This window comes from Copadichromis virginalis, linkage group LG13 (assembly GCF_057382275.1).
Source record: "Copadichromis virginalis isolate Kocher_CV1m ecotype Utaka linkage group LG13, C_Virginalis_male_GT1.1, whole genome shotgun sequence".
Lineage (NCBI taxonomy): Eukaryota > Metazoa > Chordata > Actinopteri > Cichliformes > Cichlidae > Copadichromis > Copadichromis virginalis.
In genome coordinates this window covers 14,592,233-14,617,731 of record NC_140630.1, presented here as the reverse complement: position 1 = coordinate 14,617,731, position 25,499 = coordinate 14,592,233, and the positions used below count along the sequence as shown (strand labels likewise).

General features: G+C 38.6%; 1 protein-coding gene across 1 annotated transcript; it reads right to left on the bottom strand.

Moving 5' to 3' along the window:
• Window positions 1–43: 43 nt before the first annotated feature.
• LOC146695366 (receptor-type tyrosine-protein phosphatase epsilon-like) lies at window positions 44–25,034 on the bottom strand. Its single transcript, XM_085477466.1, has 21 exons — window positions 24,723–25,034; window positions 18,609–18,840; window positions 11,538–11,609; window positions 10,190–10,286; window positions 9,704–9,777; window positions 9,148–9,284; window positions 8,905–8,995; window positions 8,671–8,747; window positions 8,548–8,584; window positions 8,367–8,464; window positions 7,672–7,791; window positions 6,117–6,280; window positions 5,287–5,422; window positions 4,952–5,101; window positions 4,395–4,488; window positions 3,948–4,024; window positions 3,675–3,809; window positions 3,348–3,473; window positions 3,018–3,169; window positions 1,986–2,121; window positions 44–1,888 (listed from the first exon to the last, which is right to left on the bottom strand). Exons 3-21 carry the CDS (start codon window positions 11,602–11,604, stop codon window positions 1,814–1,816), a joined length of 2,043 nt encoding a protein of 680 aa, XP_085333592.1. The 5' UTR covers window positions 11,605–11,609; window positions 18,609–18,840; window positions 24,723–25,034; the 3' UTR covers window positions 44–1,813.
• Between the last annotated feature and the right edge of the window lie 465 nt (window positions 25,035–25,499).

Here is a 25,499-nt window from a genome sequence, read left to right as displayed (position 1 = left end):
CTTGCAGTAAAGAGGCAGACAAAAAGACAACATTAAGATGAACTCCGATGTTCCTTACCATCAAATATTTATTGGATTCAGCTTTCAGAAAACAATGTTCAAATCCATACAGATGGAAAAGGCAGAAACATCACTGAAACAAGATGCTTGTGCATTTCTAACATCTGCAGCAAGGTCTCACTGTCAATACCCTTACTTCATAATATTCCTTCTGCATGACAAAAGATTAAAGTCCACATTGCAGTAAACCTTAGTGATGATCAATGGCCACTAGTATTTATGTACATACTAAATTAACTGAAGAAAATGATCAGTGTGTCATGAATGAACCAATCTTACAAAGTTACAATAATGAAAGTACAAACACAGTAGAAAGCTCTTCACCAAAACTCCCGAGCATACTGTTGAAAAATAATTAAGTAGAAGCCTTGCAAAAATATATGCTTTGTTTTTGCCATTTAAATATGAAACCAAGACAACTGTAGCTATTACAGTCAAAAAACGCCAGCGTGCGCATGATTCATATTTTGCCCGAGCATTGTTATTTGAGATCAATGCTTTCTTCTCGCTTCTTGCTTCCTGTGAATGAAAAAGGTTTAGCTGCATCAATTATCAGCTGTTTCTACTGTGTTTTTCCTCTCTTTTCTTACACACTTACATATATAATTTAGATTCTGAGAAGTGTCTCTACAAACAGTTAGCCGATGATCCATACATGAGACCACCATTGAAAAACAATGCTTTTTTAAAAATGTATATATAATATCTAAATTAAACATACAGTATACATCTGTCTTATCTTTATTAAAATTGTGTCACTTGGTGACAAGTCTTTCACGACTAGAACTTCTAATCAGTATGGCACTGCTTTATGCAAACATGCAAAAAGGTGTATAAAAAAATTTTTTTTAAAAGTAAAATGTGACTGCAATGATACATTTGAATTCATGTAATAATACAATATTTTCTGCCTGTTCCAATGTGGGCTAATTACATTTTGCAGAGTCAGGCACGAATCCACTAAGTAATATTGCCACAGGCAAAAAGAAAGTTGGTGAAGTTGAATAATATTGCAGCAGGCAGCAGCTGTTAAGTTATTCCCAGACAGAAGTGAGGTAATTTGCAGCGTCTAACAGAATGAATTTTGTCTGAAATTTTATGTTTTACTTTGAAATAAAAGTAGATCATAAATACTAGTTACACATACTGGTCAATGTTATTTTAGAAAAAACATTATTAATTGCATCCTACTGTATTTGTGAAACACACTTTTTTGCTTTTCACACCAATTAAACATGTTAAGTGTGCGACATAAAGTACAATGTAAACTCAAGGCATTGTGCTCAGTAACTAAAATGAAAACTGTTGCACTGTACAATGCACTGGGTATTTTTGTAGGTAAGAAAATATACATACATACACACACACACACATATATATATATATATATATATATATATATATATGTACACATATATAATGTTGATAATGTTGCAATTCAGTTAATACTCCCTTTAACAATTCTAAAATGTTGTATATTTGCATTATATTTTTTTTTTTTACAATTTATCCAAGCCATTAAGTAAAATTTGAATTACTACATTTTACAGTGGGGTACTTGAAGATCAAACATTCTCATAAGAGACAGACTTTTTTGTAGACCACATGTTTTCAGTTATATTAAAGTATATTACACCATTTAGTTTAAATCTGTACTCATGTGCAAAATACTACAATTGCTTGCTTTAGAAAACAACATTCAGAAAAAATTGCATATGTTAATTTGACACACAGCATACAGAGCATTATTACACTATTTGAAATTGGCGTAGTCTGAGAAAATGTCAACAAAATCCTGGACCACTCTGTAGCAGAAGTCGTATTGCTCCTGCAGAGAAAAGCGAAAGAAAAAGTGTCACCGTGCAGAAATGATTCCAAACATGTTTATGCACAGCAGGTTTGATGTTATGTAGTTTTTCACCTACCACGGTCTGAACCATGTGTGGTCTCTGCATGCGTAAACTCTTGACTGTCTGAAAAACGTCCAGGAGGCCTTCAGCTTTCACTCTTTCCAGAATGTTACTGAGGGCAATGAAGGTGCCCGTCCGTCCTGCACCGGCACTGAGGTCATTAGGACAAAAATATTAGAAATCTCATCATAAAATGTGAACATTAAAACTTTACAGATAATTATGAAACACACCGCAGAAGATGAACAACAAGAAAAGGAACCATTTTTTAAGAGTAAAATCTCACCACATCCTTTTTCCATTTAACTAAAAAAAGTTAGCGGGAGAAAAAGGTGACCTCTGTGTAATGGTGCTAATAATTATCCCCACTTAAAGAGAGGCTAATCCAAACGCTAACACTAATCAGTCTAGAAGCTCAGTGTTTGACTGAGTCAATGTTTACAATGATGGTGGGATGGAGGGAGAAAGACAGAGAGAGACAAGGAGTGAGCGCGAGAGCGATGTGCGATTTGGAAGAGAAGTGTAGAGAGACGTTAGGGATTGCAGCGGGTTAGCCCCATTCCCAAGAGACAGAGAAAAAGCTTTAAAAAGCCCCTCTTAGACAAGTGGTGATGAAGGAATAGAAGAGAGTGATGACACCATTTCCTGTCGTTAGCTCATCTTATCAGATTAATCATAGTGGGAGTCAGAGGAGATTTCACTTTGAGAGGTTTTAATTGACTGTGAATCAGTGGATTGGATCAATCCCACAGGGGCATGCTGCTTTAGAATCACTTCACCTGAAGCTAGGTTCTGATCAAAGCTTTCACAGCTAAGTCTTTATAAGGGATCACATAAGTGGTTTAGGCATAGAACACCAAGCCTACCGAGGAGAGGAAAAATGTACAATTTATTGTAACAGACATTTGTAGGACCAAAAAGTAGGGAAAATGAAACGGGTTATATTAAAAAGCATGAGCGGACAGCCACAAAGTGTAATATAGTGTATATAATTTCCATCTGATGATGTGCACCACGCTGCAGAATTCTCAAATTGAAGTTCCTCACCTGCAGTGCACAATTATGGGACGGTTTCCAGACTGCTGCTGCTGCCTCTGCACAGCGGCAATAATGTCAATCATCCCTCTTCCCTCGGCTGGTATTCCGATCTCAGGCCATCCGTGGAAGTGGAAGTGTCGGACATGTTGTGACTGCTTTTCCTGGTGTTGGGCAAATCTGATTGTTATTTTCATCTAATTAAAAAATGTAAATGGAATGAAATGACATGAACTTTAATTTGCTTTGATGATAACAGCACAAAGAAAACAGGTTGGGAAATTTGTTCAAGTGAAATGTCAATTTTAATATTGTTAAGTGTTTTAATTAAACATTACGCACTGGTCTGTAGGTGAGAACCATGTCTTTGAGAGTGAAGGTTTCACACTGTGTATCTCCAGTCAGCTCCACCGTATAATCTCCAAATGTTACACTGCCCTCTGATGGCCAATACCGGTAACACTTTTCCTGGTTGAAGAGTTCAAATGGAAACGCAAACAGGCTACAGTTAACTGGTTTATATAGTGTTTGGTTATTGTAACATGAAAATTAATAAAGACAAAACCACAACACACATTGACAATTATGCAAACTGTATGGAAAATAAATATGAAAAATTGAATAATAAAACTTTTCAACCTGTACTTTTGCAAGAACACCATACTGTACCTGCTCCCTCTCTTTGAGTTCGGTGAGCATAACGATTGAATGGCATCTCCACTCCCACACCATCCTCCAGAAGTCCTCCACTGTGTGAGACAGTGGGCCCTGGGTTGCGATAAAATAGTCCTTCTGCCTGTAGCCCTGGAGGGCAGATCATCTGGTAAACAACACTTGAGAGTGCAGCAAACATAATATTTTGCATTGTTTGTAAAGGAAACAATGAGCTTTATATATACTTCTATGGGAAATCTATACAGGAGGTCGTGAGGGAGTGCTTACATCAATAAAGGAGGCATTGATGTAGTCAGTGAACTCCTGTCCTCTTTTCACTGAGAGTATTACTCGGTTGAAATCATCTGCAAACAGAAAAAAGGAAAATGAAACTTTTCACAAGTGATTCCTAATAAAATAAAACTTTGAAAGGGCTGACGAAAAAAAAAAAATCCTAGCCGAGCTAAAACTTTAGCTGTGTTATTAAGGCCAAACGCGCTGCAGTCTATATCTGTTTTCAGTGTAAAAAGTTGTACCCAGGCTTACTTTTCCTACTCCAACTGCAACATAAAGTAAAGATAGAAGCCCAATTTAAATGTCACTGATCACAGAGACATGAGCTGATTATCCAGATATCTGTGTACGGCACCTATAAAATCACCAGCAGGGTGATACTTTGATGTTACTTAGATGTGATGTATTATGAAACTGTTCCGAGTATGAGTGAGTCCTTACACGGAATGATCTGAAGCACACGGTTCTTCTTCATGTTGGCAGGAAGGTTCCCAGTTCTCATGTTCTCCTTCATTATGCGAACGTTGGTCAGCTTCTGATGGGAGAAAACACGCACAGACGGAAATGATGAAAAAGTACATATAGAAAAGTACAATGCTAATAAAGCTGGTGAGTCTTTTTAAAAACAGATGATGCTGGAACATTTCCATACTTGTAACAAGTAAAAGCCAAGAAGCTGGACAAAAAACATTAAGGTAGAGACGAAGAAGAGGTGAAGAAGAGGCATTGGGGAATAATTCCTTCTAGTGTGTAGGGAACTGTGAAGATACTTTGTAGCAAAAATGTGAAATTTTCACAGAGCTACAGTAAATTCTATGAGGCAGATGGTGGTGCCTTATAAAGTTTAGTTGATCCAAAGCATTGTTATTTATGTTACTACTGCCAAGAGCTGCACCCTGGGCAAGTTTTCCATGAAAATATACCCATGCAGGGCGCAGGGTGATGGGCACGATTCATTACTGTCTGAAATGTTTAAGAGAGAGCTTCTTTCTTCATACCCTGAACTCCTCCTCCAGGCCCAGCCTGTCGTGGGGAGCCCTGGTGTTGTGAAGCCTCTGCAGATGGCCCTCCAGAGAGCACACATCTAGCTCTGTATCTCCATACAGATAGTACTCCAGCAGAGCCTGGTAGATAAAGGAGTACTGCATCTAAGAAAGAGGAAGACGAGACGAAGTTATAGAAGTAGTTGCTTTGGTTTGCCAAACTATTTCCCACTATTTTTGCATCACAGACATTGTTGTTTCCTATGCCCTCGCTTGTTTATGCCACGACCAGAGCAGCGAGTTGAGCTGTCAGTCCAAGGTACAACAGGTCGGAGAGGGTCAATACTTACATCTGTCTGGATCAGTTGACAGCGCTGTTCTCGTATTCTGCTCACAAACCCAAAGACATCCACTCTCTGTTCTATGTGCATCATGTCGATCATGCTGTCAATGACAATGAATGTCCCAGTCCGCCCAACCCCGGCACTGTGGAAACACAAACAAGAAGCCTCAAGGTCTTCTCTGTAACAAACAGCAAAGTGTACAGAACACCGAAAAATGTGGTTGGGAAGCGTTGAATGTAACATTCTATTTACATGTGCAAGAGCCTTCACAGGAGTGAATGTATACATACCACAAACACCTGAACATTTCATTTTCTAAGCGCTTTTTTTTTTTTTGGCACAAGTTATTATATTTCTCTTAACATACAAGTCAATTGTGAACAGCTACAACCATATGTAGAAGTACTTCACCTCTGAAGCCCAAGCACAGCCCTAATAAATTTACAGGGGTCATTTCAGCAGACGACACCTCTGGGAGCACAGAGCTTGGATTCCACGGTGGGGTGTTGAGGTCTTTTCAATGGGCCCCATTCAAGAACAACAGTTCCACCTCCCTGAGCACCTGTTGCACCAGTTGCTACAGTTGGCTGCAGATTTCTTTGGTGGGGCTTAACACTGGTTGGTCAGGGAACATATATACACCCTATGCAAGGATTTTTATTCATCCACAATGGGCTTAACTGTAGTTTTTATTAAATTTGTTACCTTTACTCATAACTGTGAGCACTGAAAAAGTCTTTCCTGCATCCTAACAATGAAATGCATCAACTCACACCGGATTTATATAACTGTGCTCAGATGCCTTCTTCTGGCTTCCTTTTTACTGCACATTTTACCTGCAGTGCACAACAATAGGTCCAGCGTAGGATGGATTGACAGCTTTGACCTTCTTGAGGAATTTCAGCATGCCGATGGGTGAGAATGGCACTCCGAAGTCTGGCCAGCTGGTAAAGTGAAGCTGGGTGACCAGCCGGGGAGCTCTGGGACCATCGCTGCCCTGCTGTGAAGCAAAGACGCACAAGGTTCATATCGGTGCATAAATAATGCTTTGAAGGCACAAATAAGTCATCTGTCTTTTTATTTTTTACAAAGCCAGTCAACCACAAACTGGTACCTACTAGAAAAGGAACTTCAGTTTTATTGATTTTTTTGTCATTTTGCTTTTTGGGGTAGAATGTAATTATTAAACACTTTGCCTCACTTTCATTTCTCATCGATACTCTAGAGATCAGAATTCCATTCTCTTGAACACTTGGTTGCTTTGTGTTCTGAGAGCTGAATGTTAAAGCACCCAGTCTGTCAGCTTGTACTGAAGAGCTACAGCAGTCACAGTTTTTAGAGTCAGAGAGGATATCTGTGCTCGTCTAGCTTCAGATGGAGAGGGAACAAAGTGAATTTTGGAGTCTGAAGGCTTCGCAGTACACTGAGTTGGCATCCAACTCGACAGTCAAAAAGACAAGAAAAAATACAGATACTGTATGTGTATGAATTTCGAAAGATAAAATGACGGAGCCAAACACTGCATATTAATACAGTTCTCGCTGTATTTTAAATACACCTACATATTTATAATTTATGCTGTGTCTGTTATCTATAGCCTTTGATATTCTCTAATATGTTTCCATACTGGTTTTTCATTTATTTATTATATTTTGGATCCTATTAACGTTTGCTAAAATGCTCCAATTTCCCCATGGGGACCATTTTTGCACCATCTCACCGCGGCTTAGTTTCATCTTCAATATTTAATAAGAATCTAGCAACTACACACATAGGTTGTTACATTATTACAGTAATTAAGAAGAATATTAAGAATAACTCGTAAAATTACAGTATTACTTTTAAACCATGTGTAGATGTTTAAATAAAAGCAGCAATGTACGTTTATTTTTCCTTTCCTTACAGTACAGTGTTTAACAGCTGCAAAACCATATCACACACGCACACCAGTGTGTGAAATATACTCCTGGAAACACCTACTCTAGCAGGAATTACCACAAAGATGTTTTTCAGTACTTTTGCAGGTGTTTATGCACTATATGCACAAAAGTATTGGGTCACACCTCTTAATTTGTGAATTCAGGTGTTTTCAGTCCCATAGCCACGGCTATATAAAATCAAGCACCTCGTCATGAATCTTTGTACAATTTCTTCCCTCCTAGATATTTCGCTATCACGTATAAGTGCTACAGTTTTACTACAAGGCAAGTGCTAAGGTGCATAGTGTGTAAAAGACTCCAGCGCTGTGCTGACTTTAAAACAAATAGTTTCTAAACCTCTGTGCACTCTGTGCTTCATGCCATGGTTTACATGGCTGAGCAGCTCCTGTAAGACTAACGTGTAGGTTGTCAGTACATTTGTAGTATGTGTAGATTCACATATTTTACTTACATATTGAACACAGAATTTTCTAATGGTGTAGTCCACTAGTACAATGACATCCTCTAACGCCACCCTGATGTTCCCGTACATCCAGCAGCCTTTTTCTGGCCAGTACTGATAACATTTTTCCTGGTAATGGAGAAAAACAATACAAATTATTTTTGTGGTACTGCAAGGAAAATGAATGCCACTAAAAATGCATAGGAGCTCATTTGTCCTTGCAATTGTTGCTATAGACATGCATCTCTTTTGTACATACTATAGCTACATATAAAACTATCTATTTGATGTGTGCCTTTTACAAATTCAAAGGCACTCACAGCGACTTTGTGCTACTCTTTCAGTCAATAAGATCTTCACAATGACGTTTCAACTCATTAAATACATTCTCAGACTAATTATCATGAAGCCTCCTAGGATCTTATCAACAATTATTTCATCATTGATCCCCATTGCCTCTATTCTGCCCCATCAAACCTGCTGTTGAGCGCTCAATTGATCATCCCTTTGAGGCTAAATTTAATGCGATGCAAAGTAATCTGCTGGGTGACACTTTGCATGGATTCTCAGTTAAGAGAGGGGGTCGAATAAATTATGTCCATGACTTTGGGTCTTGAGAACTTAAAAGGGTTTTCACTAAACGTGCATCGGAGGCACAGGGATTTTAGATTTCTTTAGAATAATGCAGTGCAGAGAGAGAATACCTCCTTCCTTTCTTTTAAATTCGTCAGCATTACTATAGTTGTTGTTTTCTGTTCCCAAATCATCCGCCAGAAGTCAGCCACTGTCTCAGGTTTTGGACCTGAAACAGAATCATGAGATGTAGTAAAACCAAAGTGAAAATGGTTATAGACTTGGGTAAGATGAAAGAAAATGTGCATTTACCTTGAGCTGCAATGAATTTGTTCTTTTCTTTATAACCCTATGTGTGAAAAAAAAAACAGTAGTGAATGAACATTTTGATGAGGAATTTTATTCACTTTATAGCTTAACCTAATTACTACTCACATCTATGTAAGATGCATTTATGTAGTCTGAGCACAAGTGTCCATCGAGATGACTTAACACCACCCTTGAATGATCGTCTGTGGAACAGAGGGGAAAAAAGGTAAATAAAAGTGGTTCTTAATTTTCATTTCAGCCCACAGCACGTTTCCTTATGTTGGCTATCAATAAGTCTGCAAGCCAGAGGGCTTTTGCAGAAATACTGTCTCCAACTGCAGAATATAGATCCTCACTCACATGGTAAAATATTTGGATATCTGTTTTTCTCTCTGTTGTGCTCTCTGCTCGCCTCCTCAAAGGACCCATGGTGGTAGTAACACGGCAGTGACTATAAAGAGAGAATCCAATCCTCATGAGATAAAAATAAAGCCACGGGTACAAAGGCTGCTAACATATAATCTTAGTACTGTTTTTGTACACTTTTTGCTGTATGGTTGCAGAACAAAGATCTCAATCCACACCAAATAAATGCATGCTTACATTGAACTCTTCTCTGAAGAGCTTGCCATCATCTGCAGAGCGTATCCGGTACTCCTCCTCCAATGAGTCCAAAGGGATAGGGAAGTACCTCTTGGATGGTGAAGGAGATCTGGGGAGGAGGACCACTGTCTGCTCTCCTGTGGTTAAAAGAATATATGGTGGTCAGACTGCTAATGTCTCCCTGTAGAGAACATTACAAGCTCTTACAGCACCTGCAAAAACAAGCCTGATAGCTATTAAGATTTCCTACTTCAGGGGGTATATCATGACAGAAATGATTTCTTAAGCCATAAACATGCCCCTGCTGCACAAAACTGTCTTAACTCAGAATTTGGCCTTTCTGTTTATTTATGTCGTTTTTTTTACTTGAAGTGAAACTTCATATGGTTCCCTACAGGGTAAGAGCCTTCACAGCTACTTTGGACTCCAGATCGTGAAATCTTTCTTGTCCATAAAGAGACTGAATTTATAAACCAAATAAAAAAAAGGCTTAAAAAGCAAAAAGGTTGCTTTATATTTTCATGCAGTGGTTATATTGAGTACAGCACCAACGTACCTTGCTCCTCCAAGAAGCCGTTTGGAATTTTTTTATCCACTGAGGTAACCAGAGCTTTCCTGTGGTTTTTGAACCTACGGTAAAGACAGGGTGAGAGGTGAAGAAAAGCACAACCATCTATTAAAGAGAAAAAAAAGAGCTAAGCTTGATCTCTACAATGGTGCCACTAAGCACATAAGTAAACAACAAATACCAAAACCAATATCAACCATCTCATAGAACCAAAGCTGTTCCTCCTCATGTTGTTGTCAGCTGGCTGGTCAGTGAATGAGTGTCTCTGGCGTGACTTGACCTAGCCGTCTTTGTTTATTGTCTTAGTGGAAGAGCAGCTGTTTATCCATAAGCCACTGCTGACCGCCTATTTAAAAACCACCCCACCCCGATGCCCCAACCTGATGTATTCACCCTCATGCTCGCGCACATACACGTGAAAAGGGAGCTGGAATGAGTGAGAAAGTGTTAATGTGTATGTACAGATTTATTCACCGCAGGCAGTAGATTGTCAGCAGGACAACGATGATAAGAAGAAGGGATAAAACCAGTGTTGAAGGCAACACATGCACACCCTGATGGGTGGAGTTTCCTAGATAAAAAAACAAAGTGAACAACATATATTAGTTTACAACAAAACAAGCTTTTAATCTAGATATCACATATTACGGAATTTACTATATCTGGGATGTCAAGAGCCACATGTAGTCCACTTTGATCCCTTTCTGTCAGTGTGAAGACATTTAACAACACATTTAAAATAACTGAGATTTGTTAATACAAGAAAAAGTGCAATTTCAACAGTACATCTCAGTTTTTCTACTTGATAAATAAATGTTGGTGTAGTAAATGAAATAAATGTGTCACCAAGAATAATAAATATAAGTGTAAACATTTTAAAAGTTCTGGTAGCTCATTGTCCAGACTCTCCTGTAATTTCAAAACTAAAAGTGACTTATGGATTTTTTTTTATTGTTGATTTTTTTATGTTTTTTATTTTGTCTGTTTTTTTTTTTTTAATCTATTATTAATCTATTACTTAACTACTTGTCAATGGGGAGATCTTCATGAGTAGGAAAAGCTATAAAACTTATGAAAATACAGTCAAAAGTCCAAAATCTATGCTTGCCTTGACATTTTCCAAAGCCATCCAGCTGGCCAGATTGGAGTCTTTGCTCAGCTGATTCTGGCCCCCGGGGCTTACTGTGTGTTTGACAACCTTGGACTATAATAAAGAAATATACTGCAAATACATTATTTGCACATGAAGCAGAGCTTCGGTTGAAATCAGTTTTTTTTAACCTTTAAAGAGCACTCATTGACAATTTATTTTTTCCTTGTTTTATTTAAATTTAATTCAAATTAATTTGTAAAGTGGTTTTAAGGGCATTTCCTGGACTATTTTTTACTGGAAGTCACTAATCACTGTCTAGAAATAGTGCAATTTTGTGCTAATCTAACTGGTGCTAGTATAAGATTTGACAGACAGACGTGAAAATGTTCAGTCCATCTAACTTAAGAAAGAGCATTATTATGTGAAATGTGAATCTCTTCTTTACAGCATGACTTTGTACATTTTTTGAAAAATTGTAACTGAAGCCATAAATGACAATGGTGCATAAAATAGAGTAAAATATAGGGTAACAGAAAAGATCAGCATATATGTCTTAAGTTTGTTTATTAAATCATAAGGTACGAGATATACAAGTTCGAGTAACGTTGAATTCAAGTCAGTTTATCTGGTTTTCCTTTATATGTGAAAAGAAAAATCGTATCCTTCTAGAGTCTGGCTTTAACATTTATTTCTTAGACAATATAATTGCTCAGTTGTTTCATCAGTTACCTGCAGTTTGGTTCTCATGAGAAGAATTATTCACAGGAATTGAGATCCCAATCAGAAACAACACCATTGTCACTGTGGATAAAAGAAAAAAAAAAACCCAAAGCAGTCACTTCAACAGAAAAAAACAAAAAATAACAGAATAAATCCTGCAATTCTATACAAACTCCACTAGACGGCACCAAACTGACATGAAATGCACCTACAGCTGGATACAAAACATAGAGGGCACAAAGGGGAGCTGGGCTTTGAAGATGTCTCTCTGCTGAGCAGTTAAAGTACTTGTGGGAAATCTGCTTGCTGTCTTGTCCTGTCAGGCTGACTTGAAAGAGCAGCATCAAATAACCTAATATTCAGAGATCAAACCAGAGAGGAGGCCTTAACCCACAGGTGACAGTAACCATATACCCTATGGGCCTAGAGGATTTGGCAGTGGAGCTGAGCTCAAGCAGTATTTGTTCGAGACTATCTTGTTTTGCTGTGGTCTGTTTGATGTACAGCACTATGCAAAGCTTAGCGGCAACAAGACACACGTGTGTACTCACTGTACTTTGTTTTTTTACAAAAGTAAGTTCATGTTGCACATTTAAATAGGTTACACCTCTGCCCCACTGAACCTTCTCCCATATTCTCCATCTTTCACCGTTTCTTTCTCCGCCGAACCATAATTTTACTCTAAACTATATTCTAACTCTTTCCTTTGGCTTTATAGCTGAAAGCTTTTAGTGATGTATTTGGGGCAGAGTGCCACGAGTGTCCTTGCAAAAAGGAAAACAGTATGTCAAATTCCTTACAACTTCGTCAGAATTAAATTAATTCCAACACATTATGTCTGTCTTTTTTATCTACAAAGTACCAATTTCTCCAAAATCATATCCATTTCTTCTTTCTTTCCCATCCTCCAAACGAGAGGGCATAAAAATCACAGAATAAATTGAGCAAATGGGGCAAATCTGTCTAAATGGCTTTGATGGAATAAATGGGAGAAGCAAGAATTGAGTGTCCTAATTTATCCTCTGTTCTACCTCCCCGACTTGTTATAGAGGCCACAAGACTGGATGGAATAATTCATTGTGTCAATTTAGTTCTTCTAGAAATGGGTCATCTAGGGGCCTAATTTGTGATGTTTGAGAGAATTTTTTGCACATAACCCAAGGGGGGTTTCATATAACTATGGCTCCCAAAGCTTTTGTAGAAAACTGAGCTACATAATAACCCTCTAACAATGTTCCCAAAACAAAATGTATGCCAAAACCTATAAATTACTATTGGACAACAAATAAGTGGCTGTGTTTTGTTTGTATTTCAATTTCTCTCTGCAGCAACACGCTACACAACACCTATGATCGAGACACACATTTACACAGAAAGTTGAGGCTACTGTGCATTTTTTTTACCTGAATAATCCCCAGGAAGACAAATCAAATAAATCCACCCAATCAATGGCCCAGAAGCATGACTGTGTGCAATGCACATACGCTCACTGCCTTTTCACACGTACGCATGCCTGCACATAATGTACGCCCCACAGCCAAAGGCAATGTGTTGCATATGTGCAGCACTCTGCCGAAGGAGCCACTTCTCTACCCAGTGTTAACAAGCTGACAGTGCCAGCACCTGTTCCCCGCTCTCCCCCACGAGGCAAGTCACATTCGCTCACATCGTACATCCCGCAACTAGATGTTGTAAGGCATATTGCGCGTATGGGGGTCACCGCACAGGTCATTGCATATCTGTCATATTCTGGCAGCTCCTGTATATACACCGTATAGCCAGGAAATAGGAGAAAAGAGTTTCATTGTGAAAAGATGTCAAATGCTCTGTTACCTTGAGCAAAATCGTAAAAAGAAGAAACAGTAAGTCATATCTTTTTGTATCACTAAAGGGAAAAGCAGAAGCGGAAAATAGAACAGTGTGAATGAATTTTAAGATAAGATAAGCAACTCTAGTGTGACCAACAGAGGAACAGCACAGCTTATATGCTGTACTGACACGCTGTAGCATAACAAAAACACGCTTATAACCTTTTAACCTTACGGCTGGCGGTATATATCATAATTAGTAGACCCAGTCATTTAACCCTCATAGAAAGGGGAACCTGTCCAGGGTGTACCCTGCCTCTCGCCCTATGACAGCTGGGATATGCTCCAGAACCCCCCGCGACCCTGAAAAGGATAAGCGGAAGCATGGATGGATGATTGTGTCATTCCTAGCAGGCATTGCATCGTTCACTCCAGATGCCTGCTTTTTCTCTTTAATGAAATACTTGCAGCAGTGCGATTACTTCAACCTGCAGCACCTGTTTGACATAAATGTTCCCAGGAAATAAAATTATACTGCATCACTTATGTTGGGAGTGCAGACGCAAATCATCCCATCCATGCATGATGTAATGCAACGATTCAGAACGCACGTATGCATTATTCATCAGTGATCCACTTTGCTTTGTGAGCACAGAGGAGACAATGATCAGCACATGAAAATAAATGTGTGTGGCAGCTGCAGAAACAGACCCTGCTGGATTTCAGCAGTATAAACTTCAAATCACTCCCCTCCTAGAGTTATGATATCCTAAAAGATCTATTTCCAACAATAAAACAAAGAAAACACAAAATAAAGCAAGAAAAAATGTTGCTAACCTGGGTAAGAGAATTTCCTAGTTCTGTTATCAAAATGATTGTCTTCACTCTTAATTAGTTTTGTATTTATCCTCACAGATGTGGCCAGGCAATGTCTTCTTAAATAAAACAACAGCTGTATGAAGCCACCACAAATATGTTCCCTATTGTTGCTGTTTATTTGAGCAAATGCTGGTGAAGAATTTAACATATTTTAAATAAAGCAGAGCATCACATCTCGAGGCTTACCATCTGACGTCAGTTAAACACCTTTTTGTAAATAATTTATTATATTCACAGATCAGAGAGAATAAAATAATATGAAGGTTTTACAAAAATCTGATTTTCTTATTTCTATCGATTTCTGTAGATAGATACAGCAACTTCAAAATTATTTATGATAGTCCACATTTCCTAGGCATGGCTCTGGGGTGGGGCTCTTGTGGTCCTCTCATGAACAGGGTAACTTGCTCACTTTATTTGCTTTCTTTACATGGGGGTTCACTGAATTTGTCTTCTTCTGGCCCCTCACCCAGGAACAATCTGCCGTGGGAGAGCCTATCAGGAGCAAATTGCCCCAAGCGACACAGCTCCTGGGGTCACTAGGGTAAAAAACCTCCCCAAGGTGGCGATTCAGCTACGGCCACAAGCTGTGACTATAGGACCGAGGTTCCAGAAATGAACGACCTCCGAAGGGCGTCTGGGCTCAGTTCTAGTGATAGGATAAGGAGCTCGGTCATTCTGAACGGGTTAACAGTGGAGGTGCTACTCCTCCTCCAGAATGTCTCCCAGGTGCCTTCTAAGTGAGATTATATCTCTCGGTTACCTTGGGAATGCCTCAGGATCGCACCCAGATGAGCTGAAGTAGGTAGCCTTGGGAGAGGGAGGCCTGGGATTCTCTGTTTAAACTGCTGGGTCTGTGACCCAGACTCAGATAAGCAGGACAAAGATCTATCTATCTATCTATCTATCTATCTATCTATCTATCTATCTATCTATCTATCTATCTATCTATCTATCTATCTATCTATCTATCTATCTATCTATCTGTCTATCTGTCTATATATATATATATATATATATATATATATATATATATATATATATCAATGGGGATGTGGCGTACAACACTAGAGGCCAACTCCAAGCCCATAGCACAAGTCACCATCAAGTGCGGGATCTACCAAGGAGATGCTCTGTCCCCACTGCTGTTCTGCATAGGCCTGAACCCCCTCAGTGAGATCATTAACAAGACTGGCTACGGATACCGACTACGGAACGGAGCAGTTGTCAGCCACCTCCTGTACATGGATGACATCAAGCTGTATGCCAAGAGTGAACGAGACATCGATTCACTGATCCACACTACCAGGCTATACAGCAATGACATTGGAATGTCGTTCGGACTGGAGAAGTGTAGTCGGATGGTATCAAAGAGAGGGAAGGTAGTCAGAACTGAGGGGATTGAACTACCAGAAGGCAACATTGCAGACATAGAGGACAGTTACAAGTACCTGGGGATCCCGCAGGCAAATGGGAACCATGAAGAGGCCGCTAGAAAGGCTGCAACCACCAAGTACCTGCAGAGGGTCAGGCAAGTCCTGAGGAGTCAGCTGAATGGTAAGAACAAGATCCGGGCCATCAACACGTACGCCCTGCCCGTGATCAGGTACCCTGCTGGGGTAATAGGCTGGCCAAAGGAGGAGATAGAAGCTACTGACATAAAGACAAGAAAGCTCCTTACCATGCATGGAGGGTTTCACCCCAAGTCCTCACATATACAAATATATATATATATATATATATATATATATATATATATATATATATATATATATATATATATATATATATATATATATATTTTTTTTTTTTTTTATTATTATATATTGATTTGTCCTGACCCAGACCCAAATTGTAATATCTGTCAACTGTAATGCCCATTCATGCAAGCATAATGATTTTTAGATTATTTGAGTCATCCTGTTTCCATAATGTGATGCTGTGCTGCTATTCATAATTATGGGAGAGTGAGTCTACAGAAAAAAGGAGAGAAAAGGAGAAAAGATACATACAAATTAGACTGACTTGTGAGGCCACTTGTATCTCTCAAATCTTTTAAGTCAGTTTCTGAGTGTTCACACGGAAACTGAACATTTCATTCATGCACTTCCTCTGTGGTCACTGTTTTTGCTCTGTTACTTTAGTATATATACTCTCATATATACACTAGTATGAAACAAACAATAGATTTCAGCTGTTTATTTCTGTGTAATCTATTCAACATGAGCTGGCATTTACAGCAGGTTTTAACAGACAGTCTTTAATACAATGCTACTATTTAAATTTGCTGACGTCAACCATGTCTATTGTTGCACATGCAGTATGTGCTACTCAACCCTGATTCAGTATCTGCATAAATCGGTTAGTCAAACACATCTGTTTCTGCTCATACAGCTTTTCTTTTCTTTAGTAAAGTCAACACTCGACTTTCCTTTCACTTGATTTCTGTGCCGTCCATTTCAGCAGCACACTGTCGATGTCAAATGCATGCAGATAAACTGATTTTTAATGTAAATGCAGTTTACTGTGTAGTTTACCATGACCACCTGCCTAGCCACTGTGTGGTTAAAGGCTAACAGCCTAAAGCCTCTGTGACTGTACTTACATCAGCATGCTATAACATGACCAAAATGACAGCATTAACATATCTGCAGCTCTCTTTCAGGCTCGCCACAGCAGATCATCTCCCTCTATTTCACCCTATCCCTAACATCTTCATCAGTCACAGCAAACCTCTGCATTTCCTCCTTCCTTACATCCATTAATCTTCGCTGAGGTCTCCCTCATTTCCTACTTTGATCCCACTTTTGTCTTAGTTTAGTTTTGGCACTTTAACAGCCAACACAAGCCGCCCTTTTCTTTTATACCATTTGACTTCATTTCCTGCATTTGGGCTCTACACATGCTATACTGTGACAGGTTTCAAGGTATTTAATCAAATATAGTTAACTACATAATAACCAATGACAGCAAGTGCCTTTACATTGCCTCCCAATGCACTCTCCAAATGCCTCCAACTGATCCAATTAAAACCAACTGTAATGTATAGTCTGCCATTTGGAGGATAGCTAGCATGCTGGCATTTGTAATTAGTACTATGAAAGAAAATGTGAATGTCTAAAATGTATTTGATGTCAAGGACGTTGGCATTTCACTCATAAATGGTTCGTTTAAGCATTATTCACCCCAAATGACATTCAGATCAACATTGCCTCTGGACACTTACAAAGTATAGCACTTTCTTCTATTTCATTGGGGTTATTTACTTTTTAACTACAGTTGACACTCTATATTACAACTACGCAGTATGTATGTCTGGTTAACAAATAGCAGGTACACCGAGCTGACCCTGCTGAAAGCTTACTGCTACTGAAAACACTACTGCTTTGAAAAATGCATGCATTTGTAAATTATTCAACATGTTCCATCAATGACACTGTGTAGAGGGCATCTATGGCTGTTTGCCAGATGCAGTGCTAGAGAAGAGCAGTGCATGACTATATATATGTGCCCAACACAGCATTTAAAGAATATGGATAGTATTTACTGCAAACTTAACTTTAAAAAAAAAAGAAATATAAAAACTGTTCATAAACAAAAACAAAAAAATCCAAATAGATAGCTACATCCAATTGTGTCTCAGTTTCCTCAGATCGATAAAGATTCCAAGACAGATTCACATTGTGTGCTCAGCATGAAAGGATAAAAAGGATAAAAAGATTTTTTTGGTTTCCAGGGAACAGAAGAACAAAGGCAGTGCAAAAAAAAGAAAGAAACGAATACCAGAAACAGCCACCACTTCCGTTGTCAAGCGCCAAGGAAAAGGATGGAATGAGAGCACAAACACATGTCAGTAAAGTGTGACAGCAGAGAGGCAGGAGACATGAAAGAAGAGATGAGATGAGAAGAGGGAGGAGAGGAGTTGAGCTGCAGGAGATAAATGTCAAGATTCTGGGTTCACAGATAACAATCATAATGGAAGACATCCTTACTATACAGAGGTAGTAAAAAGAATGATGCTTCACAGGTTTGGGGAAATCACTGCCATATCTTTAAATGCAACTTTTCAAAATACACCTGTCACAGATTTTATGAAACATCATATTACAACAGCTTTTTTTTTTTTTTATCAGAAAGACGTTTAACCTAACAGTGGGAATCCTATTGTATCTTTCTCTCAATGTTTAAACCATGTTTACAGCTCAAATCCCTGCCTGTTGCATAGTAATGACTGAAAGAATCAATTTGGAGAAACAATTTGAAATTAAATTAGTCTCATCTACAAAGAGGACACAGTCATCATTTCATTATTTCCTATTAATGAATTGAATTGTAATTGATCCTCTAAAAGATAATTGACCTGCTCTGTGGTCAGATGCAATAAAAGACTTACACTTCCAAGCAAAGCCACACTGATCTGCTTTCAGCTGACTCGTCAGTCCATACCAACCATGTGATCCTAGTTCCTTTTCCTTTTCTCTGTTGACTTTATGGGGGTTTTCTACCCAGTCCTTCTCCTACACATCATTTAAGACACCGATAATAGTGTTGAATCAAGAGATCACAGAGGTCGTTGGCAGTGCCTGAGGTTACTCTCAGCTTTGGATCAAATCACAAGAGAAAACCTGGAAAATAAAGCAAAAATACAATAGTTAGACACGTATTAACCATCCTACTGTTATGCAAACTGTATTATATTCTGAAGCAATAATGAATGTAGCTTTTCTATGACTCATGTTTTACAGATGACTCAAACACATGAGAAATGCACGAGTGCAAAATAAAAGGCAGGGTTAATGAGTAGGGTTTGCATCTGTAAAATACGCCAGAGAAAATGAATATGCATTGCATTTAATCAGCTGAATGAGTACGTGTATCTGCAGCTCTCTTTACTGTGCATGCCCAGCATTCATATACTGTATAGTCCTCTCTTCTATAACATCCTACTGCAAGCCAAAACTGTTAAGACGTTAATGATCTCTGACCAAACATATCTTCTTCAATTCCAACAAGGTGTTGGTTACAAACAGGACTGTCCAATAAAGTTGTCACCACACACGGCCTTGTACCCGTCCACAGATGTGCCTACACAATAATAACCACCACACAAAATGTGTTGGAATTATTTCTTTACTGTTTTCACAAAGATATAAAAGTGATGATATTCTATTGTCTTGAAGTCAGAGAAAGAAAACATGGCCTTTTTGCGCACTCACTCCTACTTTACCGGTATTGCACTGCCCACAGGTGTGAGACACAAAGGCATATTGTTAACACTTGCCACTGTAACGCAGCTTAATAGAGCACAAGGAGAAGAGATGAATTAGTCACCTTATCCAGCTGGATAAGCTCACTCAGTCCGTCTGAGCTGCGGTGAGGAAAATAAATGAACAAGGTTTGGAAAACACCTCTTTTACCCCTTGAAGTAGGAGCAAGTTTTCCAAGTGCTTTACAGCTGCTGGCATTTTGACCTGAGAACTGCAACGCCTTTGTATCTGAGACTTTGGTAATCAGTAATGGTTTTGAACTGCATGTCTATAAAGATGGAAGATCTTCAAGAAAAACACCATAGTTTTTCTGTTTTTTCAAGGAACACAGATACCAAATTAACCACTTAACCCCGAACAAGATAGTGTCACAAAGTAACTTAACAGTATTTTAGCTGACAGGTTTGTCATTGCAGTGAACTTATTAATTTCCCACCAAGGATATTAAATTTGTGCGTGTGCTTCTTAAAGGCTCTATAGGCCTTATATATGCCACTAAAACAATTATGTGCTATATTGTTTTAAAGTCCCAAATGGACAGACTTTTAAATCTATAAACACTGGGACAAATTAAAAAGATTTTTATTACTAAAAAGAAAGAACTGGCAAATGTAAATAATATGTCAATTAGAAGACTGTGTCCTTATAGCACTCCTAAATCTGTATTTTGTTGGCTGGCATTTCCAGAAGAAGTTCAATTCTGGAGACATTCGGTGACAATACAGCTAAAATGAGACTGACAGATCATTTCAGGTAATATGTTTTTGCCACTTTAAACCAGTTAGTAGATTTGATTTTATCCTGCCTGGTTAACACACTCGAAGCTGAGCTCCTTGGGGCTTTCTGGTAGAAATCCCAGCTGTCTATCTATAAAAAATACTGTTTCAGAGGGTTTAAGAAAAGTGTAGTTATTAAGCAGTGGTAAAAAAAAAAAAAAAAAAGATATTAATGATGGATAAAAATAGGTAATGTGTTATACTGAAGTTATACACGCTAAAGAATTATGTTGGGTTTTTCACAATGTAATATATTATTATGAATGTTAAAAAGGCTGAGTTAAATTATAATAGGTATAAAAAATGTATGAAATGTGCTAAGTTATTCATACTGTATTTCATGTGTTTAAAGGTCTCTTCGGAGATAGTTAGACAATCATTTTCAACTTTTCAGCCTTAGTATTTTGGTCCTTTCAGCCCTGAACATTCAGTCCAAAGAAAAGCGAGACATGCTCAGAGCATGCAGTTTATTCCAGGCAAAAGCACTTTCTGTGCCGCCCTGTCCATTGACTAACAGAGGAAACATGCACGTCATTAAAATTTGATGTGAGTGCATCATCACCCAGCACTGTGTGATTCAATCATTAATTCATACCACAACAGGCAACCCTGGGAACCGTAGCTAAGCAGTTTTGAAGTAAATAATCTGTTCATTATTATCATTATCATCATTATTATTATTATTAGTAGTAGTAGTAATAGTAGTAGTATTATACTGTGATGAAAATATTTATAATCCCCATTCAAAAATGATGGGTGCTTTTCACATGCTCTCGATTTTAAATGATCATGCTATTCAAATCCTGCTTTCCTAAGCCATTAATACAAAATTGATGGCTTTGATATCTGAGGCTCATGCGGTTCCCTGTTATGATGACTCCTTGATTTCATGTTTAAAGTAGGTCTTCGGAGAGCATATAATGTCTGCAGGCACCTTCATTCATAATGCTTAGTGTGGAGAGCCAGCTGAGGTTGTATTTTGCTACTTGTCGGTTGGAAAATTTGATTTCACGCAGATCACACGGCCTGTCTGTTTGCAAATTTGATTTCATTTGTGTGTGGGGCTGCCCACTGAAAAACTGCCAGGACGACAAGACAAAACGCTGATTTTGCAGCAAGAGAAAAAGGATGTTAGAATGCCTCCTATGTGTTTATTTAAAGCATAGCGAGTTTGAGGCTTTTCATAACCTCTCTGCTCACACTAACCATAAACCTTTAACGACTTGCTCATTGAGCATGTCAGTATGGCCTGAGCCTCAAACACCAGTGCTTTGAAATTAGCAATTAATATTATTTTAAATGTTATTTTTATACACCCATATGAGAGAATGAGCATCTCCAGCCTGCAGTTTGAGGACACTGAAAGTGACACTTCTAGGGCACACTATAGGTAAAACCAGGGACAAGCGATGATAATCACTGCAATTACAGCATCGCCACTCGTTCTTCTGCTGCTCAGCCAAGGATAACGAGTTAGCTTATTTTACTGGAGTCCACTACAAGTGGCATAAAGTGTGAGCAAACAGAGCAAAACTGCTTTAGGCTATCATATACTTAAAGCTCAACTTAGAGCGTGCGGTACATATTGCTAGACACATTGTTTTATTTCGTTTTCAGCTTCATTTTGACCCACCAAACTGCTCATCTAATTAATATGGCTCTCTTTAGATTTGCTTGATGCAGGTGTATTCTCTGACTCCGTCACCATGAGAGTTGCCTGAAAGAATCTTTGTGTTTAAGTGCAGTGTCTCATTAAAGTGAAAAATGGCTTTCTTCCCCCACTAACAGACAGACTGACAAGGCTAGCACTTCCTCTTCTCACAGCAAGCTGCACCTCAAATCATGGTTTACTTAAGAAACCCTGAGTGAGCATGGCAAGTAGCCGAGCTTGAAACAGACTCTGTGATTATATCAATTCTATAAACAAAAAACAGACTTGAGTGATGAGATAAATTTGAGCAGGCTTCTTTGTTTTAAAAATGGTCTGTCAAGATGTAGACTTCTTAATAAATAAACGTGTATAGGTGTGCCTTAAGTGCATATGTAAGAATGACAGTCACTGTCATTCGACACACTTCATCATAATCATGACTGAAGAAGGTGCGGTCATCTACACACAACTGTAATGGTTTATGAGGTTATGAGGTCTCTTGCAACCAATTGGTCCAAAAAGCATCTCATAGTGCTAAGTGCACACATGCAATCCATAGAATGAAATATAAGCTTCTTTTATCAGTATAAAATATAATGTCAACAGCAAGGTTAGCCCATTTCGATAAGAGAACAATAAAGCAGCTGCACAAGCGCCAGATAAAACGAAGTTGGACTTAAGTAAGGCAACATAGAAGGGTTGCTTTGCACAAATCCTCACTGGTTTCACTATAGATATATATATCTGCATGAATCACAGGTTTTCTCTACATTAATATATAATAGATTGTATATAATAGATTGATACAGTACCTTAAATATGATATCATTTCCAATGGTTAGCAACCTCAGCTTCTTTAATCTATGACCTCAGCTAAAGCTTTTCTGGGAGAACTTTTGAACTGGCTGTTAGTTTCAAGTCTTAATGTATCCAACATGATGGGTTTTTTTGTTTGTTTGTTTTTGTAAATTATAATTGCTAAAGTCCAAAAAAGTGACTAAAGAAAGGCATTCTTCAGTATGATAACCAACTCATTAACATACAAGCATGTAGTGTTGTTCAGTTTCTTAGTCGTCAGGACTACCCCTTGATGACCAAGATGGTGAAAATGTTCTGCTCAAGGTGTAACAATGGGACAGTCTGTAAACTATGGATACAAACCAAGTACAATCAACTTTAGGGGACATATGTGCCCACCTTTAAATAGCATATGTATGTAGGATTTTAAAATAAACAAAGTGCATATATTGTTATGTATTAGCCTTATGTCCCTCCAGACTTTTTCTCTATTTTTCTTCACCAATGGTGTTCAGCACTTGTCTCACATCACATGACACCAGCGAAACCCCAAATTAGGTTTTACAAATTCCATCTGAGAGAGCATATGGCAACCACTGAATTGGTCCTCAAGGATGTCACTTTGGGTAAAACAATAACAGAAAAGTGGATGATGTTGTAATATTCACTCAACAATAACATGTTTTCTACACATACAGTTGCCATATCAGTGTTCACCACTTCAGTTAATGTTCAGCTTTATAACCAGGCATCCGTTTCATCCATCCATGCAAAACACTTAACATTGGCCATTACTTTCAGCTATGCAAACCTGTTTTAAAAAGGCCAGAATCTACCATTCTTACCTTAGGATACTGAAAAGTCATCATCTGCAAATTAACTTTTTTTTTATTAACATGTGTCTAACTATAGCTCGTGTATTCCCAAGGTGAAAAAGATGTGGGCTAAGTAGCTTGATACTCACCCAACAGATGGGGAATGTGAGGTAATACCAAAATTCCCATTAGCTTTTACTGGCCCATTTAATCAGGGATGGAACAGGAGGTTAGGTTATTGTGAATGAGGTTATGGTGAATGAGGGGCATTTATAATTCATGTTTGAACACAAGGCGTTTGAATCAGAGTTCCTTAATGCAATTATAGAGACCCCATTCTCTCATTCACCCATTTAAATAGTACCATCCAAACATCTTCACCAGCTACATAGAAGCTCCCTGCCCGTACTGTGCTCACTTGTTCTTGATTCCTACTGCAGCATTTTCATATTAGCTCACAATTAGCAAAACCAGCTATTTAATTTCTAAACTGTTATTTTTTAAACTCAAAATCAGAGCACAGCATGTCCTTTCATCAAAACAGCCACATACAAATTAATTGACACATTACTCTCTTCTCACACGATATAGCAAAAACAGATCAAGCTACAGCATGATGTGCAACTGCAAAGGAGCTTAGAGGCCTGCCTACTACTGCATGTGTACTCATCCCTTTATATATATATTTTCTGTCTAGAGCAGGGAGCTGCTGCAAGTACAAAAACTGTGACTGAAGAATTACCTATACGTAAACTATCTAAATAAATGATTAAAAAAATGCAGATCGCCGTATAATGAATATAAAAGCAATTATTTTATAAATATATATAAATCACATGGGGCATCCTGGTGGTAGCAGGGTGCATGGCATTGCTCCACTAACCCACATTTACTGTAGTCCATGTTGCCAATGTCCAGGAATGACGAAGAAATATAATGTCCAGTCTCCGTGACCTGCAATCCACTCTCTGGATTGCTGCTCTTGCAGATGCTTTTTATGATTTTTGCTTGATGGACAGTGTGATACACACGGGCAGTGGGATGCACGCAAGCTACGCTGACAACCGGGAGCAGCTGGAAAGCTTTGCTTAATAACCGAGGGTAAACAGTCGGTGTTTACGCATAAATACGCAAACGGAATTAAAAATAATAATAATAATAAGCCTGTCTGGTTTCGCTGTGTTTTTCAGCGTATCTTACCGCGGTACTGCGGTGACCTCGCCTCACACGTAGCGGCGGCTGATATCGGCTTGTGTCGTTCTGCACGGTTCGTCCGGACGCCGGTCTCTGCTTATGTCGTTTGGAGAAAAGCACAAAACGCACTCAGTTGTGGAATCATCTGACAGGATCCGAAGAATGCGTTTAGGTTCCCCTGATGATCATGTTTCCAGCAGACCTCTCTGAGGATGTGCTTCCCCCTCCTGCCTGTCTACATGCGCTGAGCCGTATTATGGCAGCCAGAGTGGAGACTGGAGACCCTCCCCCGGGCGCAGAGCAGTATCAGGTGGACGCTCAGCATCCTTCACATTCCTGCATCACTGAGGGATAAAGGGCAGGCCTTTGCATATAAATGCTCAGCCGGCCTTAGTTTGTCTCCTTCCTTATGGTACGTTTTACGGCTGGCATCTTAGGTTGATGTTTGCTCAAAAGAATGCTCAAAAAGCCTTCCTTTAGTATTCTTCTGAGGGTTTTACATTAGGAGTTCAGAAGTGACCTTATTTAACTTTATAATGTTTTCACATATTAACCTCGGCTATATGATGCTATAGATACGACGAATTTCTGACAAAAAGTTTATACATCTTAGTTTTTCTCTCATATTAGCAAGTCATCCAACACTTTATTTCAGTTTTGTGTATAAAGTAATGGAACACTCATGAATAATGCATCATATTGGGTTTATGTGTACACTGGGCATGGTATTTACAAGTAGATGTTAGTGTACAAATTAATATTGCATGAATCATCCCTAATGTA

What these genes read in the sequence shown, in the direction of transcription:
- LOC146695366 (XM_085477466.1), bottom strand. Translation starts at nt 11,604, where the DNA reads ATGGTGTTGTTTCTGATTGGGATCTCAATTCCTGTGAATAATTCTTCT. An exon ending in CTGACAATCTACTGCCTGCG is followed by an intron (nt 9,778 to 10,189) that starts GTGAATAAATCT and finishes TCTTTACCGTAG; the next exon opens with GTTCAAAAACCACAGGAAAG. An exon ending in TGTGCTTCAGATCATTCCGT is followed by an intron (nt 4,025 to 4,394) that starts GTAAGGACTCAC and finishes TTCTGTTTGCAG; the next exon opens with ATGATTTCAACCGAGTAATA.